Source organism: Melospiza melodia, chromosome 1 (genome assembly GCF_035770615.1).
Source record: "Melospiza melodia melodia isolate bMelMel2 chromosome 1, bMelMel2.pri, whole genome shotgun sequence".
Taxonomy (NCBI): domain Eukaryota; kingdom Metazoa; phylum Chordata; class Aves; order Passeriformes; family Passerellidae; genus Melospiza; species Melospiza melodia.
Genome location: NC_086194.1, coordinates 22405093 through 22424357, shown reverse-complemented (window position 1 = coordinate 22424357; position 19265 = coordinate 22405093). Strand labels below are relative to the sequence as shown.

Here is a 19265-nt window from a genome sequence, read left to right as displayed (position 1 = left end):
ACTGTATATGTGGAAATTCAAACACACACTGAAACTTCATGGTGATAAAAGTTAAAGATTCAATGAATTTCCAATTTTTTTTAACCTAGTAAAGAAAAAAAAATTAACCGTGGATGTGGGTAATCTCAAACTTAATTTCACAAAAAAAATTCTCAGATCCTAATAAATATTTGTTAATAATAGTGTGAAAACAGCAAGGATATTACCTGCAGGTTTACAGTTTTTGTAGCCTACTCTGTTAAATTCACACGTAGAACAACTACTACACAAGCAGGTTCCTAGGGAGGGTCTCAGGAATTAGTTGCAGACCCACCATTACACATAACAAGTCTCACAGACATAAAATCACTGCTGAAGCAATAGCACCCTGGAAATCCACAATGAGGACAGAAACAGATGGAAGTGATTCCATGGATGGCACATTTTCAGCCACAACCCCATTGATCCCAGCTCTCTAGAAGGTGATTGTAGAGGAACAAAGACTTGTCACACTTCCAGCCCAAGGAGATGTAGCCTGGAAAGCACCAGCTGAAAACCATTCACAGAGGGCCTACTCGAAAGGATTATGAACCTTGTTCAAAAATGCTACGGGGGTAGGAAAAAGAGGGCAGGAGAAAAATCTGTCATGGTTTTGTCATTTTCAGATGCACAGAGAAGAGAACTCCGCTGCTGCAGAGTGCAGTGGCTGCATACTGTGTCACACTGTGAAAGGGACAATGACGTCTCTGGAACAATCTCCATTAACACCAAAAATGTTGGAGTAAGGATGTTGTTGTAAGAATGTGGAAAAATTTCTTACATCTACAGATTACAGTAATTTAATGCATTCATTAAAAAAATAAAAGAGTTGAATGCAATAAAAAGTACCCAGGTAACTATTCTACTGATGAAAAGTCATAATCCAGTAACTGGAAAGGTGAAAAAAAGCAGTTTGACTCTTCCATGAGACAGCAGAAAAAAACTGAATCTATACAAATATATGCAGCTCTGGGATTGCTTAACAGAGCACCAGGTGTGAGAGAAGCTTACAGAGAGTATCACATAAGCTTTAGATAAAACCACAAGTGTACTTAGGCAGTTTTGGCTAGGTTTAAAGGTGAAATTCTACTTAAATCACTCTACCCAGAGGCTGAGACTGAAGAAACTTGTTCATTTCTTTCCAAGTTTTGGTATTTGACATCTGGCGTTGTTGCACTTATTTTCAAAGAACACACATAAGGAAATATATGGCTCAATTACAACTTCTCTTTCTGAAGAAAAGAACATAAAGACTAATAAGCTGTAAATGCTTGGGTTAGGAGAAGTATTAGAACAAAACACCAATATCAAATATCATTATCCCAACATGAGAAGGAGACAACAAAAAAGCTTAGAGTTAAAATGAGATTAAAATGAGATTAAAAACCTTCTGGATGTTTTGCCTTGGAGACAAAACCAGTGGGAAAAAAATCCTTATTGGTCAGGTGACTATTTTTTAGTATGGGTGGATTCATTCTTGCAGACACCATGTCAAGCATGGGTGCTTTAGTCAAGCTTAAATCACTGAGTTTAGCATAGGGACAAAACCATTAGATTAAATGTTAATTGCCTATGTAAGACAGAAGGTTATATATACTGAATTGCAAAATCCTTGATTATTCTTCTCAACAAGGGAAGGAGTGTGTGAATGCCAGCAGCTGCATGCCTTTTGTTTATTTTTCTGAGATTTTCTGAGAACAAACAACTGAAAAACCAATCATTTTTCATTTTCTCTTTCTTTCTCCACACAGTTATGAAAGATAAAAGTAAGTGAAGACTTTCTTAAGTAGGTCACTCTAGCACAAGCACAGAGTATGTGTAAATAAAGAGCCATGGAATTTCCCCTTAGCTATCTGGAGAGAAATTTCAGTGATCTGCCCAACCATTGTTTTGTCAGAGATGTGCCAGGAAAAACAGTAAAAATAAATTTAGCAGAATATACAATAGCAACAACTTCCTAAATAGGGTTGTAAAGTTTTTAGAAAACACGTAGTAATAAAACAGACTCATTCTATTCAATCTGCTACAGAACAGAAGGAGCAAGCTAAGAAAGGATGACAGTGCTAGAACTAGGTGCAGTGCTAATGTACTCTGGGAATGTGCCATAAATCCCAACCTTGGACTTAACAAAGGCTTAAATAAGATTACTTCTGCTGAATATTCATGCTGTAGCTAGTTGATTTATACAAGTACTACCTAAAGATTTTACAAACTAAATACATGGAAAGACTCACAGGAAAAAAACCACCAACCTTGCCCACAAGGAGGTAAAGAGGTACTGCTCAAAGGCAGACAGAAGTAGAAGCATCTGATCACTCCTGACATCCTCAGCTCTAACTACTGCAGCAGAAGAAAATCAAGCACCTCTCTTTGGTAAAAAATACTTATACCTAATGTATATCTACAGTGAAGACAACTTTTAAAACCAGCTCTTTCAGCCAGGATAATAACACCCCTTAACATGCCTCCACATTATGTTCCAGAGAGGAAAGGGCAATATTTGCAGATAATTTTTTCTGACTGGTTTTATTAACAGAGTCCATGAGGGAAACAAAATAAAGCACTTAATCCATACTTATTTTCCACCCTTCTCTTCTTGCACTCACAAACCTCCAGAGCAAGCAGACTTATTTACTGCTCAGATAAAACAAGCCTGGCCACTTCAACAAGCATGAAGATAGATACCTGTGACCTCTGATCCCAGCTAGGTTTTCAGCAGAGACCTTCACAAGTCTGATACCTTTGCAAAACAGGACTCTGCAAGTATAATTCAGTGTGCCCACTAGCAGTGAATAACTGGGGCCCCTTAAGTCCAAGATAATGGCTGTCATGAGCTATCATAAAACCATTTTACAAGTCAAAACAACTGTGCTTCTGCCCTGAGCATATCTGTGGCTTTTTCAGACCATGTCTTTTAGGGCTTTTTTCCAAGTCTTCAATGTTTTGTTAGCCTCCATGCCAAAACATGATGAGAACAGTAGTTCTGACCAATTTTTTAAAGTGCATATTTGAAATACATGTATGGAAGTCTGCAAATGCTTTGAAGTGTTAGATGTGGAGGTATTGTGCTTAAGCTAAACGATTGGAAAGACATTATTAGATATTAGCCAGTACAAAAGGTGATGAAAACCATCTCACAAATGAACAAAGACACAAAACCTGTGGATAAACACAGAAAGGGAAGAAGATGGAACATCCTCAGAGTTATATAGAAGCCCTAATCCAGAAGAGTATGGAGATAACTGTGCTTAAACTGACTGGGTTGCCACTCTTGAGAGCAACTCCAAAATTCAGAGCCTTGTTTTCATGTTTACTGCCACCAACCAACTGTTCTAACTTTTGTTTAAATAAATTTCAAACGAAATCAGAAAGCTTTTCTGTTAACTTGTGGAGTGCTCTTAGTTCAAGGCCAATTCATTCCTGGCTGTAACAGGTTAAGCATGCACAACACAAATGGAAACCACCAAGCGATTATTAGCATCTGCAAAGATTTCAGGAACAGGTCAATTATATAAAAATAAGTGTGAACTGGAAAGCCCTAAACATTTTGGAGTACAGAGTACAACAACTGAAGGACTGCCTGGCCTGTTTACCCCCTTGTTTTTCCATAAGTCCTGTGCACGATTTTATAAACAGGTGTGGATGTTCTTACTTAGAGGTGATGTAGAATCTTTTCTTCATGAAAATTCTAATCATTTCACTGAAAGAATAAGGAATAATCAGCTCTAATGTACATATTAACAATGTATGAAAGAATCTAGCTGCAAAAGGACTGAGCAAGAATGAAGCGTCGATATGACAACAACAACAAAAAACCTGTACCAGACATCCTGCAAACATGAAGTATGAACAAACTACATCATCAGCTCTCCTAACAGCCATGGTACCATGTTCTAAATCAAATGTTATTATGTTTTGATACATTATTATGCATAACTGGCTAATGATTTCTGACTTGACTTCACAAATGATGACCTCATTTGTGCATCACGCTCACTCTTTTTAGGTGGACAAGATTGCTATGCTCAACAAAGAGAGAAGAAATGTTCTCTGTGATACACTTCAAATAAAATATGGCAAAGTGGAATATTTTCAGTGGCAGATTTGTGGCTAATTTTAGAAATTACACTTCTCAACCAATCTAGTTATTTAGAACTGTCATACTCAAGCGTTTAAATATTACCCATAATCTTCAGGATGGATTCCCAAAGATATATGTATGAATATGTGTTAAATTTTTTCCAATAGAAAAACCTACATATAAACTCCTAAACCACTGTTAGGCATTTAAAAAGAGACTTTTGGCACAAATAATTTCTTTAGGCTTGGGAATACTATGGCTCCTACTAGAGATGAGGGCTGGGAGGGGCTGCTTCCACAGCTGGTACCAGAGGCCTGTCTACGTCTAGGTGTTTCTGTCTTTCATAGAACTTCTATTTGGATATTGTAAAAAACAGGTGTAGGTTGGACAGCCAACAAGGAAGAGCGAATGTGCCTGAATCAGAAGTAGCAGTGTGACATCTAGTGGGCTCTTTTTGGTACAGCAATAGGCTTATTGCTTTTTAGCAAGTCATAAACCTCACAGATCACAGAACATTCTGAGTTGAAAGGGAGGGACCCACAAGGACCATCAATTCCAACTCTTAAATGAATGGCCTGTACAGGAATTGAATTCATGACCCTGGCATTATTAGTACCATGCTCTACCAACTGAGATAATAGGTTTCAAGAAATTGAACAAAAGGAGCAAAGAAGCTAATACAAGGAACAAAGAAAACAGCCACAGACTATAGAGATGAGGAAAAAATATTTACAAAAGCCAGAGGTGGAGGATGAAATCTTGCGTTCACTGGTATTGCTTTCAGAGTGTACTCAAGTATGACTGACAGGAATTGAAAATACATCTCATGTTGGCCACTTGAGGATATGTGTTGCAATATTTGAGGCATTTTCAACACACACTCCATGCTACAACAGCATTAACCAAAACAAGCACCGAGAGGAGACATCATGATTAGGAAAGAGACTTTTCTCCACAGAGTGTGACACACCTTTCACTTCCAGTATGCTGAAACTCGGGATTCCCCCAAATCCTAAAAACTCCATTGTGTCATAGTTGGTAGTGGGGCACTTAAAAACAAGTAAGTTTGAAAACTTAATTTCCCTGGAGTTGTTTATTTCCATGTCCCTTCTACTACATGAGTCCTATGCAAACCAGCCCAAGACATTTCCCCAGCAATTTGGCCAGTCTCATTACATCTGGAAGTTACAGATCAGCAAATGGAAATGAATTCTGGTAGCACTGCACTGGACAACAAGTCAAGTCAGTTCAAGCACTAGACGATGGAGAGAATAAACAATATCTGCCTAGATTCTCAACAGATTTTAGAGCCAGGAATGAGAGCCCTAATGGACATGTGGCACCTGATGGGTGACAATCATAGAATTCAGACACCTGAAACATCATTTCTATGCTCTGTATGCTGTTTTTGTGCCCAGAAGTAACTGTCCCTGAACCCCCGCTAACTCACCAGCTAGGAGCTCATTTCTCACCTATCGCCAGTGGTGGTGCTGCAGAGCACAATGCCCAAATCGTCAGGAATATCCCTTTCGTAGCTGGATACCCACGGCACTGCTTCAGAAGAATAAGGCCTCACAGCAATTCCTTTCCATCTGCACCTGGGACTTTTACAAGCATTTCCTTACCATCCAGCTGGTACAGCAGAATCCTAAACTTTCAGAAGGTAAAGTAGTGTAATAAATATTCTGATTTATATGAGACCATATATGCTGACACATAGGATTGCAAAAACTGTTGTACAGAAAGAATCAGATGCCTTATTGCTGAACTTGTTCTGTGCTTCAATCTTTTGTACACAGTTCCTTTTCATATCCTGGCTTTTCTCCAGTAAAAACAGAGACCTGAATACTGACCCCATGTTATTCAACAAAGTAATTAAAAGAGCTTGCATGACTTGCTTTGGTTGTCATCAAACAAATTTGTTTTAAATTATCCAAGCTCTCTTTAAGGCATTGAAGGTTTTGAAATAAGGTATTTTGATTGTAAAGGAATAAAAATCAGCTGACAAGTGATATGCAAAGGAAGCAGCATTGTAAATGTCTTTTTCAAGCCATAGGCACGTATCACTGTTATCATCAAATATCTTTATTTTGTAATTATATCTTTAGTTAAAGACCAGCTTGGGAGCCATCTGACTGCAACGTACCAGATCTAAGAAATTAATGTCATTACTGAAAAAGTACATTTCAGCTTTTGTTCTGTAAAGAACTTATGCCTAGGGAACACACAAACTGTTCTATTTGTAATTAAATGGATGTGGTAGATTGTGTTATTGTACAGCATTGAATAAAAGCTGAGTGTTAGCTTCAAAAAATCTCAGTATCAAAACCTCACTAGCTGCACCATCCACAATTAAGGTTATCTTGTTTTAGGCCTTCAGTGATACTCTTGCTGATGCCCAGGGAGTGATGAAACATTTCCACCACTCTGAACACAGATGAAACAAAGAAGTTGTGGAGTAGAGGAGTTGGTCACCTCTGAACCATCTATTAAAGAAGTTGCAGCTGGGAGGGAAAAGCCTGAAAGACAGATAAAGTTGCAGAAAAACTGAGGTAGCTGAGACTGGATGACTAAAATCTATAGAAAATTTTGTTCTCCATATTCTCTGTATCTATAAAGTGACAGAAATGCCTTCCCCTTGCCCTCTATACTTTCAAGTACATTATAGGATGAATCCAGCACAAAACTTGGTTATCAAAGGAAATCCTGTACAAAATACTTGGCTGCAGAACTGAGCATAAGTAATATGCAGTAAATAAAAAATGAAAGGGTAGCATCAAAGACAAAAAAAAAAAAGTAGCAGAACACAGAAGCAACATTTCTTTTGGCACCAAGTCAGGCATTATATTAGAGACATCGGGTCTGTACTATAAGTATTTTTCCACTGTTTAAAATTATGCCTCTTGTCAAGTATTGCAATTAAAAGGGTGAGGAGATTATTTCTTGGCCTTTCTTTACTTATTCTGAAATTTTTATCACCTCAGCTGTGCTAAGTAAACACCTCAAGAAAATTGAACTTTACACTTTAATTCCCTTTCTCCTCCCTAGCTTTATTGTAGTTGTCAGGAAAGCGTGACACCTCAGCACACCAGCACCAAGCTCCCAGCCACTGCACCAGATGGGAATGCATGATCCAGCTCCAGGCTTTCAGTTCAGGGTGACCACATTCCCACATCATGTGTGAGCTCATGTTAAATGTACCCAGACTTACAAGGAGCAGAAATAGAGCAGATAGGCAAATAGAAACTCTGTGACTTGTCATGGGTTTATGCTAGCTTTGGTTCACTGTGAGGAAGCATGGCACACATAATGAATGTGACTTGTGACCAGAGTTTAAGGCAGTTACACTATTACTGTAGCTCCATTCTGAATTTTCTTAAAATCCTACAACAAAGAATCCAGAAAAAGCTATGGAATGAAAACTATGCACATAATTTACCCTTTCTAAACAAAATTATTTTTCTTAGGCCTTTTCTTATAAAAATAGTGAATTATCTCAAAAAAAAAACAAAAGGCAATAGTGCTAGCACCCTGTGTTGCTTGACTTCAATTTTCCCACTAGAGGGATCACACACCCTTTGAGATCTGCAAAATAAGAAACTATTTATTCCACACAGATTTCTTACTGGTGTGTTTGCAATATGATGAACTTATGGAAACTTAAAAGGTTACCACAGCTCAGTAGCCCTTCAGAAGGCAGATGCATACTCAATAATCTCCTCAAACAGCTTTCCTTTGCAGCTTTCATTTTCCTCAGATAAGGAATAAGCAAATGCACCAGTGCAGACAAAATGCCTACCCAACAATCCATTTCAAATACATCCCTTGGTTACAAGCGTCTCCCAGCTCTTTTGCTCATATATGTTCGAATATAAATAATCTTGTAAATGCTAATACTGAGTGCAGTGCATTTGGGCACCTCACTGCAAGAAGGACACTGAGGTGGTGGGGCAGGATCAGAGGAGGGCAACAGAGTTGATGAAGGCTCTGGAACACAAGTCTGATGAAGAGCAGCTGAGGGAGCAGGGGTGATTAGCCTGGAGAAAAGGAGGCTGAAAGGGGACAGTGTGACTCTCTACAACTGCCTGAAAAAGGGTCATAGTGAGGTAGGAGTCAGTCTCTACTTGCAGGGAACAAAAGAGGAATGGACACAAGTTGTGCCAGGGAAGGTTTTTGGATATTTGGATAAATGTCTTCATTGAAAGCGTTGTTGAGCTTTGGAACAGGCTGCCCAAAGAGTGGCTGAACTGCCATCCCTGGGGGAATTAAAAGACCTGTAGATGTGCACTGAGGGACATGGATTAGTGGTGGGCCTGGCAGTGCTGGGTTAACAGGTGGTGACAATGTTCTAAGAGATCTTTTCCAGCCTAAACTCTATGATTTGCTGAGTGCCATGAGTCTCAGTAGAAATATTGAAAATGGAGGATGTCCAGATATTTATGCTGATGAAACACATCTTACATTTCTATACAGCTACAGCTGTACAGCTGTATCTTTAGTGTCTTTATCTACCAACTGGTATAAATCATATCTTTTTTTTTCTCACTGAAGCAATCAAAAATTCATTCCTACCAAGTTATTGGCAATACATATATACCACTTGACATTTTGTTTATCAATGTATAACTCTTCAAATCTTATCACTTACATTCTTTACCACTTATTTTCAATCTTTCCAGCCTTTAATATTTTTATCCCTGTTCCTAGGTCTTATTTTAATTAGGAGGGCTTTTTGTTCAGACATTAATATATGTACTCTAACAAAGTGCAGCACAGAGCCTGCAATAACCTGCACTGCACGTGATTAAGTCTGGTCAAAACAATTATTTGACCACCACACAGCTTGATATCAACACACTTAGTTAAATACCCTTGTGAGATAGGTGTTTCTTAAGCCAAGAAACTGTACAGGGTCACTACTTCATTTCTCAGCTGCTTTCTGTGTGAGGAAGGTATTAAATAATTATTTGTCTCATTTGGAAACTCTATTGGTTATTAAATTACACAGAACACCAGTTTTGTTTTCATGTCATTGGCAATCATTAGCAGTTATAAGGTGCAATTAGTGCTGAAATAATAAAATATATGCCACGTAGATAATGTCTGACAGTCCTGTTTACTGGATGACTTAGAAGCTGAGAAGGGTGACTCACTTGAAATGGAAAGTTTACTATAAATTAGCATATTTTAATTAATTAAGGTCGTACTCAAATTTATAACGTTCTTCCGAAATTATGTCAATAAACAGAAAAATAAAATGTTTTTGCTTCCAGATTTCTGACAACAGGCCCTTTGCTCTGCAAGGGCTCTATTAGGAGATTTGTTTCAGTCATACAGACTTAAGCAACTGATTTTTCATCGTCTTGCGTCTGAATTAAACAGCTCTCACAGGAGAGGGAGGGAGTTCTGTGCTTTGCAAAGTCGCCAGGCCAGCTCAGACCAAGCCGTGGCCGCTCCGGCTGATGCTGCTCCCCGGGGTATTGGGTGGTCAGCGGGAGAAATCCCCGGGCTGCACCGGGCAGCGCCGCCAGCCGGGAGGAGCCTGCTGGATCAAGGCTCTCCCAGAAAATCCCCAAACCCGGAGCGCCCCCGACTGAATACGACAGGGCTCCCCCGCTCCAGTGGGACACGGGCATTCCCCCAGCTACTACCCCAGAATTTGGACCTGCAGACCCAAAAGAAATTATACAGCTTATTCTCTGTCTTTGGGAGCAGGGACGGGTGGTCCGATTCTGAAGAAAAAGCAACGGTACCAACAGAGAACACGCAAGGATGCGGTTTGGGATACACGACACAGATGCAGGAACTGAGTCTATGAGCTTGGCGGTCTTTTGGTAAATCACGAGTCGGTGGTTCTGAAATAACCTGGTATCAACCGATTCATCGGTGAACAACTCGGGACCTTTCCTGACACCTTAGCGGGTCACAGCCGCCACACAACACCGTTTTCTCGGGATGCGCCAAGGGCCGGCTCCACGTCCGCTGGCTCCGGGGCGCAGCCTCCTCCTCCTCAGCGGAGCGGTTCCGTCCACGGGCGCTGCTTCCCGCGGGTATCTGACAGCTGCTGGCCGGGAGCCGCCGGCGATCCGGGCCCGCACCCCTTGGCCGAGCCCAGCGCCCTCAGCGCTCCCCGCCCCCGCACTGACAGCCCCACGTCCCGCCCCGCGGTGCGGGCCAGCCCCAGGCAGCGCCGCGCCCCGCCCCGCCCTGCTGCGCCGGGAAATGCCGCCGCGGGGCCACGGGCCGGTACCACCGCGCCGGAGGGGGAACTGGGAGGGGAGGAGATCGGAGGGGGCGGCCCCTCACCTCCCGACGGCACCGCCCGGCACCGCCCGCTGCCCTGGTGGCGGAAGGTCGCCGCTTGCCCCGCCCGGGCGGCGGCGGGACGCGGGCTCCGGGAAGGGCCGGGGCTGGAAGTCGCCGCCCTCCCTCCGTATCCGGGTGGTTGCTCCCGGGCGCAGCCGGACCGCCGGAGCCGGTGCCAGGCGAAGATGGCGTATCCCGGACAGCCGGTACCCGGCGGGTTCTACCAGGGCGGGGTGAGCGGGGCCGGGCCCGCGGGGGAATGTGGCCGGGGGAGCGGCGGGAGCCGGGTCAGGCGGGGGCTGCCCGGCCTCTGCCCGGCCTCTGCCCGGCCTCTGCCTGGCCTCTGCCCGGCCTCTGCCCCGCTCCCACAGGGAGGGGCCGCAGGCGCCGCTCGGGGCTGCGCGGAGAAGGGGGAGAAGGGAGGGAGGAGACGCCTCCCGTCAACTGCCAGTGCTGAGGGTGTCGTTCCGTGATTTGCACTTAAGAATCAGTTTTATTTAAGAGTTTTCACACTTAATGCATATTCTTCTATGTATTTGCCCTAGACATCTGTTTTGCTCAACTTTTCTGAAGTGGAAAAAGATTGCAGTATTTCTTTAGCAAGCCGTTTTCTGCTAGGGGTAGAATAAAATGAAACCTTGGAGAGGTAGACCAGGCTGGATCTAGATCAGTCGATTACTCCTGTGCAAGGTTTTACACTGATCTGCTTACATTAGTATATCAGTACTGAAACTGAGAGTTGGTTTGGGGGATTTTTTCATGAGGTGTTTCGTTTTTGGTTGGTTTGATTTTTTTTTTTTTTTGGCATGGTGTGTACATAAAAACGTAAGTTGATAAGTACAGATTCTTAACTGAATCATTGATTTAAAATTAATTTTCTTTTTTATTTCCAAAGTATGGAGGAGCTCCAGGAGGACCAGCATTCCCTGGACAAGCTCAGGATCCTTTGTATGGTTATTTTGCTGCAGTAGGAGGGCAGGTAAACTTACAAAATTTACTAAACTTATGATGTTTACTCCTTGGATTTTTTTTTCTTGCGAGGGAATAATCTCTACCTTTGGAAGAAGAAATGCCTAGTATTTGCAGTTAGGAAAAACTGATGTTTCTAGTAAAAAGAAAAAAAAAACAAATCCATAATTGTTTTACTTAGCCTATTTGCCATGTACAGCTGTATTGGTCTATGTTATAGCTGTATACATACAGGGACTATACAATTTGAATAATGCTGTTAGTTTCTGTATTGTATGTGTAAATACATACATATATACACAAACACAGGCATGTATGCCTCTATTTCCTATACAGGTATATGCAGGGAATATATAGATGCATGAAGTTTTGTAACTGGATTGTGACTCAGCTCTGGGTTGGTGAATGCTGCCAGGTTTGGGAGAAAGAAAAGAGTGGAAAGCGTGGGCTAAGAGCAGGAAATGCTTTCAGGAAAGAGGTCATTACAGGATCTTAATAGACTCACAAATGGAAAAGCAGTCATGGGTTGTGCCAACATCTGGGTTTACTGGTAACATACAGTGATTATTCTTCTAAAGGAAAGCTTTCACAAGTCTTTTTTTTTCCTTCCCTGTCATTCTGCGCTGCATTTTTAATTTCTTTCCTGCAATTTTGTGGCATATACTGTTTTTGTATGATATATGTGTTGCTAGAAACAAATGCTCTTTGAACTGTATTACAGGGTTTAGGAACAATTAAGTTAGGTTTATTGAGCTGAAGTTCCTTGTCTGTTTGCTATATTATAGCTATTTATTGCACACCTGTAGGGTGTGTGCAAATCTCAAATTCTGCTCTTGGGTCTGCTATCCTTAAGAGATGCAACCACAACATGAAAATTTAAATTCAGCAATTAGCTGATGTTCAGATTCCCACCATAACTTGGATTAGTTTTGTTCTCTGTTACTCTTTTGAATTAATAATGCATCTTGCAATCTGTATCGTACTTCTTCTAACTGCTTATGAAAATATTTAGGCTGTGTGTTTTTAGTAAAGGAGAACAGTGAATGACCTCTGTGTAGTGAGGCTTTCTGAGCAGGTGGAGCCCAGAGCTGAGCTGTGCTGAATGTGCTGACAGTTTGCCTGCCAGCTGAGGTGTGTCTGTGCAGGGGCCTGCTGGATGTGTGCCAGGAGTCAGCAGTGGAGCCAGTAACTGATGCTGGACTAATGAATGAGCTCCTATTGTAAAGAGAGAGGGAGGGAGCAGCAAACAGGATACAGCCCTGTGGAGAAGAGGTGGCAGGAGCTGGATCTCAGCAAGACATAGACCATGCTCAGCTTTCTCGAGTGAGGCATGGAACCTGGAAGCTGAATACTACCCAGTGGCTTGATGGGTATGATCAAGTTAGCATTTAAGAACACTTCAGTCAATACTCTGAAATGCTTTATATTTGTAGAAATCATTCCTTACTAAAATGAACTCAGTATCTTTGGAAGTTATCCTTGGAATCTGAGGTGTCTGTTTCTGGTCCCAGTGGCTGTGCAGAAGCAAAAACTCTGTAAGGAGACAGTTAAATGTAACAGCTAAGTTATCAGTTGCTTTTATAGCCATCCATGCAACTCTGTAAAAAGCCACATCTCAGTTATCCATCTATACTTACTGTAGAATTAGTATGTTCTGGTTATGGTTGGCTGCTGTGTTGTTTTTATGCTATATAATATTTGATGTTTTCTCTGAGCTTTCTTGGAAGTAGTTTACAGCAGGGATCTTGTCTTTGACTTGATGAATTAGTTTTCTTTGTTCACAGAAGAAAGCCAAAAGTATTGTTTCAAATCTTTTGTTCAATTGAGGCTGTCTTTATAGAAAGTAATAATATTTTTTTAGCCTGTTTGCAAAGCTCATATGCATTGTCTAGTTTAACCTGCTTATGTTCTACTAAAAAACCCAAAAAAGACAAGCATATATTTGGTAATGTTAATCTTGATTACAGTCATGCTTTTCTATCTTCCTCTATTTTAAAGTTATGCAGTTTCTATCTTTATTTCAGAAGGTACAAAGCCTTTGAAGAGATTAGTTACTTAATAGTAATGGCTATTTTTCAAATCTCTTCCCTTCCCCTGTCCTGTGAATTTAAAGTATTAAATACATCTGTATAGTTAGACTGATGGAAGATAGGAAGCAAATTTGGGTTTAGCTGCCATTAACTTTGCATAGAATCAAAACATTGTTGCCTTTATTTCAGACCTTGTCAGGTATCATTTAACATAGGTAACATACTATTAACATACTATTTGTCTTCTAAACAACTATATTTAATTTTTGAAAGTTACCAGGCTGTGCTCTTCCCACCATATCATTCAGTAGAATATCTCTATTATTGAAAAAAAGAGTTTTCAAAAGATAAGGAAAATGCTGTAACAAACAGAATCATAGAATATGCTGAGTTGGAAGGGACCCACAAGGATCACCAGTCCAACTCCTGGCCCTGCTAAAGACACTCCAAGAGTCAAACCAAGGCCCAAGGGTGTTGTCCAAATACTTCTTCTTAAACCTCCCTGACTTGTCTTTTCATCTTCTAATGCTTTGCAGAAGTGTCATCATTTTTTATGTCTGCAGACATAATGTTCCATTCCTGAATGAGATTAAATTAAACTCTGTGTGAACCAAACTTCATGTTGGGGATGTGAGGAATAAAGCTTAGAATTCCACCTCCAGTTCTGGCAGCTCATTGCTTTCCATGAATTGGCAGTTGTTTTCTCTGTTTGGCCCTGAGCAGGATTTATTGGAAGTGAGGCTTTTTCCAAGCCATGTGAATAGGTATTTTTCCAAGTTTGTTTTGTTTTTCTTTCAAAGTTCTTTGCTTTCTACGTTTGCTTGTTCTACTAGCAACTTAATATTTTAAAAAGCAGGAATTTTTAAATTTGTGAGTTATGAGGATGTCTTGAGCAGCATAACTAAATGAATGCCACTGGAAAGGGAGTGGGTACTGGGAATAAGCAGCCTGGGAGAGGGTATTAATAGCTGATACATCTTCTGTTATCGAAAGGATGGACAAATAGATGCTGATGAGCTACAGAGATGTCTCACCCAGTCAGGGATTGCAGGATCATATAAACGTAAGTTAATGATTTGAATAAACAAGCACATCTAAAGCACACTAATTCTTCTTCCCTAGAAAACGTGTGTGGTTGTGCCTTCTGCAGAGCTGGGGTTTTTTCTTTGCATGGCAAATGGGTTTCCTTTCCATATCTTGGACATGTAAATTCTCTATATTCAGTTCTGTGTGCCAAGGATTTGCCTTTTCAGCCTCCTTAGTTCCCCACTCTGCTGGGCTGTGGAGTTGAAGTGTTTTTTTTGTAATGGACAGACAGTTCTTCAAAAGATGCTTTGCTTTGGTTTGAACTGAGCTTTGATAGTGACCAAAATCTGTGGCAGTAGTCCTCTGCTGGGATACCTCCTGTTCGGTTTACAGCTTCTGTGAGTGCCACTGGCTTGCTCGAGTGGTGTCTGTTGGGGGGAATATAAATGACCACTTTGAAACCCAAAACTATTGTGGGTTAAGATAAGAGCAAGTTAATGTTAAATATAACTTGAATTGCCTCCAAATTACCTGCTGTCAGTTTTTCTAACAAGTAATGGCTCTTACTTGGATGAAAAATATGGTATGGCTCTATACAGGGGAACCAATTACATAATAGTTTATATAATTTAAATTTATAATAAATCTGAAATTTTATGTTTAGATAAAACTGAAGAATATGCTCTTAACATAATTTATTTTTCCTTTTTCTGATTTTAACAGCTTTCAACTTAGAGACTTGCAGACTTATGATCTCAATGCTGGATGTATCCTTTAGTATGAAATGTAAACATTTTGCATTGTGTAAGCAAAGATGAGACAGTGCCAGAACATTTGGGAAATGCTTTGTAGTTTCCATTCAGCCTTTACTTATTAAGTCTTGTGATCATTGTGATTGGGAAGATACAAAACTCCATTCTCACTAATTTTAACAAATTAAGAAATAATAAATAAGTGAGGCTCTTGGTGACGTATCATTTTACAGAAAGTGGTATCCCTCTAAGCCTGGGGAGCTGTTTCTCCATCAAGTGAATGAACAGTCAGGTCTGGTGGCCCAGAATAAAGCATTGTGCAAATCACTTATTGTGCTTTTCAAGTAGGACACCTTTACAATTTCTCATCCTTCCTAATGAATTTTAAGCATCTGTTGTACACAGCCTGAATACAATCAAAGTCCTCCTAAATCCTGTTCATGCATGAATCAGCTTTGAGTATCTAATGGATGGTATGTGGCATTCAAGAGTAGGACCTGTGGAAGACTTACATATTCTGTGTAAGGCTGTAATCTTTGGAGGTTTGTTAGCCAAAACTTAAATTGAAAGTTTTGCTGCTTAAAAGGAAAAAAGCAGAAATTAAACTGGAAGGGCTCTTAGCTCATCTCGAACAAACCACTTAGAATACAAGACAACTAATATAACAATTTATTCTTTGGCATTTATTTTTATTTCAGCTATGTATTTAATTGGATACAATTACATAGCAGCAGGTTAAAGAGAAGTGTGTCAACTAAAGTAGAATTCACAAGGGGAAAATTGCTTTAGCAAGTTTCACTGGGAAGAAGTGGGGAGAGCAGATCTCTGACCTTAAGTTTTGGCTAGTATTACCTCCATCTGTGCTGGGGGATGCTTTAGTGTTCTACAAGAGACATTAATAATAGTAAAATTGTATTAATAGTGGCCTTCAAGTAAGTTTTAACTACAGAGAGATGCCTTTTTTGTTTGTTTGGTTTTTTGTTTGTCAAATTTCATTGGTGGTTTTGTTTAGTTAAGAAATGTTCTTCTTAGCTTTGAAATCAGAGGGATATGTCTGGCACACTGGGATTTAATGAGTTTAAAGAACTCTGGGCTGTGGTCAATGGCTGGAAGCAGCACTTTGTAAGTTTTGACAGTGATGGAAGTGGCACAGTGGATCGTCAGGAACTGGAGAAAGCCTTGATGACCATGGGTAAGTTGTGAAATGTTCTTGCTTCTGACACTGACTCACACCATTTCCCAGTTATCATCCTGCAGTAACTAACACATGATATTTCCAATGAAAACTTGTTGGATTCTATTAACTTACCTGGCTTTTCAAACTAAGACTTTATTATTTTCAAATAGGATTTCGACTGAGCCCACAGGCTGTGACTGCCATCACAAAGCGATACAGCACTCAAGGGAAGATTGCATTTGATGATTACATTGCCTGCTGTGTGAAACTCCGAGCTCTCACTGGTATGCTGGATTGGGGCCTTGTTGCTGTCATCCCCATAATGTATTTTTATTTAATAAAACCTGTTTGTTCACTTATCTCAAGTTCAACTTTGGCATGCTACAAAAGAGGTTTCTATCAATAGTCTATAGACTAGGATTTTTTAAATTCCCATGAAAAAAAGGACTTTATACTAATGCAGGATTCATTCCAGAGATTGGAAGGGTAATGTTATCAAAATTGGGAAACTTAGTTTATTAACAGAACATTAAGGGTTGTATATGATATAAAAATTTAGTCTTTGAGTGAATAGCAGTATTCTTGATCATGTTCTCCTTCGCGTGACTTGGGAAATTTTAGGAAAGTACTATACACTTTAAAAAAATGTTTATTTGCAATTCTTCTTACCTGGTTTCTGTTTTCTTAATGAATTTTTGCAGAATGTTTTAGAAGAAGGGATACGACTCAGCAGGGTTTTGTGAACTTCCACTATGATGATGTAAGTAAATTTTAAGGAATCTATTAAAATTCCAGGGTAAAACAAAAGAAAAACTTAAAGACAATTAGTAATGATTTGAGTTTGTGCCTTCCCTACACATGCAGCAAGAACCCAGAAGTTCTAGGGCATGTTGAGTATTGTCTCAAAAAGCTTTCATGTATTTTACAGAGTTCTATAAAATGTTGTATACCTTTTTCAGAACTTCTAACCAGTGTGGTTCAAGAAGATCAAAGAAGCTACATCACTTGTTAGCATCACTTTCTGTGATTTTTTTTTTCCATTTTCTGTTTTAAAGCTTGGTAGGCATTTTTCCTCAAAGGGTTGGTGGAGGTCTGGTGGACGAATCACACTCAGTCAGGCTTCTGGGTCTTGGCTTCCTAGCCACATCTGTGCAGCAAAAAGAGAACACTAGATTCAAGTCATCCTGGGTTTGGGGATTTTTTTGGAGCGGGGGGGAGGACCATGTGTGCTAGTTTTTATTTTTGGTGCTTTGGTATCATTAAGGAGATGCTTTGCTTTAATTAACTTTTAATTAATTTGCTTATTTTCACATGTATTTTAAAGCTTTACTATTTGTGGGCTGAATTTCTTTACAGAAAAGTGTTGTGACAATGAGTATTGTAGGAAAAAAGTAAAAACTCGTTCTCTGTCATACATCTAAGAAGTGGTTGTTCTCTTTCCAGTTCATACAGTGTGTTATGAGCATCTAAATCAAAAGGAAGCAAGCCGTGGATGATCATGATTTAACATTCCAGTTTTATGAACATCTTAATCAAAAGGAAGCAAGCTGTGGATGATCATGATTTAACATTCCAGTATGTGTTTTGCTTTGCCAAGTTCTCCAATGATTGTGTATCTCAATATTGGAAATTGCATATTTTATGAAGGCATCCCTTTTCACACATTTTTTAGTCTTGATAATGAATATGAACTACTCATGTACTGTTGGTCTTTACCTTCCAATGTGTGATTATTAAAGCTGCTTTTATTTTCATAAACTTGCAGTTCACTATGTATAACTCAGATCATGCAAATGGTAAGACTTTCAGGCATGTGTCTACTTTTTCGCCATGATTCACTAAAATCAGTTTCTGGAATGCAACTTACCATTTTCTGACTTAAACAGTAACGTGTAGGACTTAAGAGGATACATATTTTCTTGTCTTTGACAACATAGGACTGATGTACAAACTAAAAGGGATTTCGGAATGGTCATTTTGCACTGGTCTGTTAAAACATCAGTAAGTTCTGGTTACTTACTTTGTCAGCTCTTTTGAAGGTGAAGCCTGTGACTCCATGCACTGAGTGTAAGACTACCTGCTAGAACTTCTTCTCAGCAGGGATGCAGCAAAACGTAGCAGAAAACTCTCCTAGCCTTGTGCCCTGGTACCAGGGGCTTTGTTCTTGTAAGATTCTTGCTTTGTTTGTGTCACTGCATAAAACACTTTGAAACATATAAAAGCTGTGCTGTGTCAGTTTGTGCATCAGCTCTCCCTTCACAGGCAGACAGACAGACTTCAGTCACATGTAAATAAATGTTTCTATGTCCTCCACTTTGACCCCTAGCAAATGACCTTCATGCACCAATATGCCAGCTAACACAAAAGGGCCAAAACTCACTTGGAAAAATTCTTGCTATGTTACTCTTTCAGATCACAGCAGTAGTTACCAATGAAAACAGATACAGACAGGCAAGGCTTACTTGCCTGAGGCTCTTCAGGGGGGAAAATTGGGATTTTTGTTTGGTGGAGGTTTTATTGTTGCTTTTGTTGTAGGGATTTTTGAGAAATGGGAAGGATAGACATTGTATGGAAAGAGGGAACAGCACAACTGTACAGAGGTAGTACAAACTTTTTTCCAATAAAATAAGTTAATGAAACTTTCGTTAATTTTGGTCACTTCTGCCTACCACAGAGGGAGTGATATATGTTGCTTTTCTGCTTGTGAATACAAAGCCAGAAGAATGTTAAAAGAAGTATGTTTCTTAAATAAGTAGTTTAGGGCAGTTTTGGGGAGGAACCTTTGCATTAAGTAATGAAAGCAAAACTACACATATGTGCATATATATAGACACACCTTAATATACATCATTGGAAAAACGAGCTCCTCAGAGCAGGAATCTCACTCAGAGATACTGTATTGCACC

At 40.0% G+C, this 19265-nt stretch overlaps 1 protein-coding gene across 2 annotated transcripts; it reads left to right on the top strand.

Moving 5' to 3' along the window:
- The first annotated feature begins 10483 nt into the window (after positions 1–10483).
- SRI (sorcin) lies at positions 10484–18998 on the top strand. Of its 2 annotated transcripts, none has more exons than XM_063150911.1 (8): positions 10484–10611; positions 11301–11384; positions 14398–14467; positions 15154–15197; positions 16227–16374; positions 16530–16643; positions 17061–17119; positions 17803–18998. In XM_063150911.1, exons 1-8 carry the CDS (start codon positions 10591–10593, stop codon positions 17827–17829), a joined length of 567 nt encoding a protein of 188 aa, XP_063006981.1. In that variant the 5' UTR covers positions 10484–10590; the 3' UTR covers positions 17830–18998. The 2 variants fall into 2 exon arrangements, with proteins under 2 accessions (XP_063006981.1, XP_063006976.1); XM_063150906.1 differs by having other exon boundaries at positions 10488–10638.
- The last annotated feature ends 267 nt before the right edge of the window (positions 18999–19265 follow it).

Excerpts from the sequence above, each read along its gene's own strand:
- SRI (XM_063150906.1), top strand. The coding sequence starts at position 10,591 with ATGGCGTATCCCGGACAGCCGGTACCCGGCGGGTTCTACCAGGGCGGG. Across the intron at positions 16,375-16,529 it reads GAAAGCCTTGATGACCATGG|GATTTCGACTGAGCCCACAG; the intron begins GTAAGTTGTGAA and ends ATTTTCAAATAG. Across the intron at positions 17,120-17,802 it reads TGAACTTCCACTATGATGAT|TTCATACAGTGTGTTATGAG; the intron begins GTAAGTAAATTT and ends TTCTCTTTCCAG.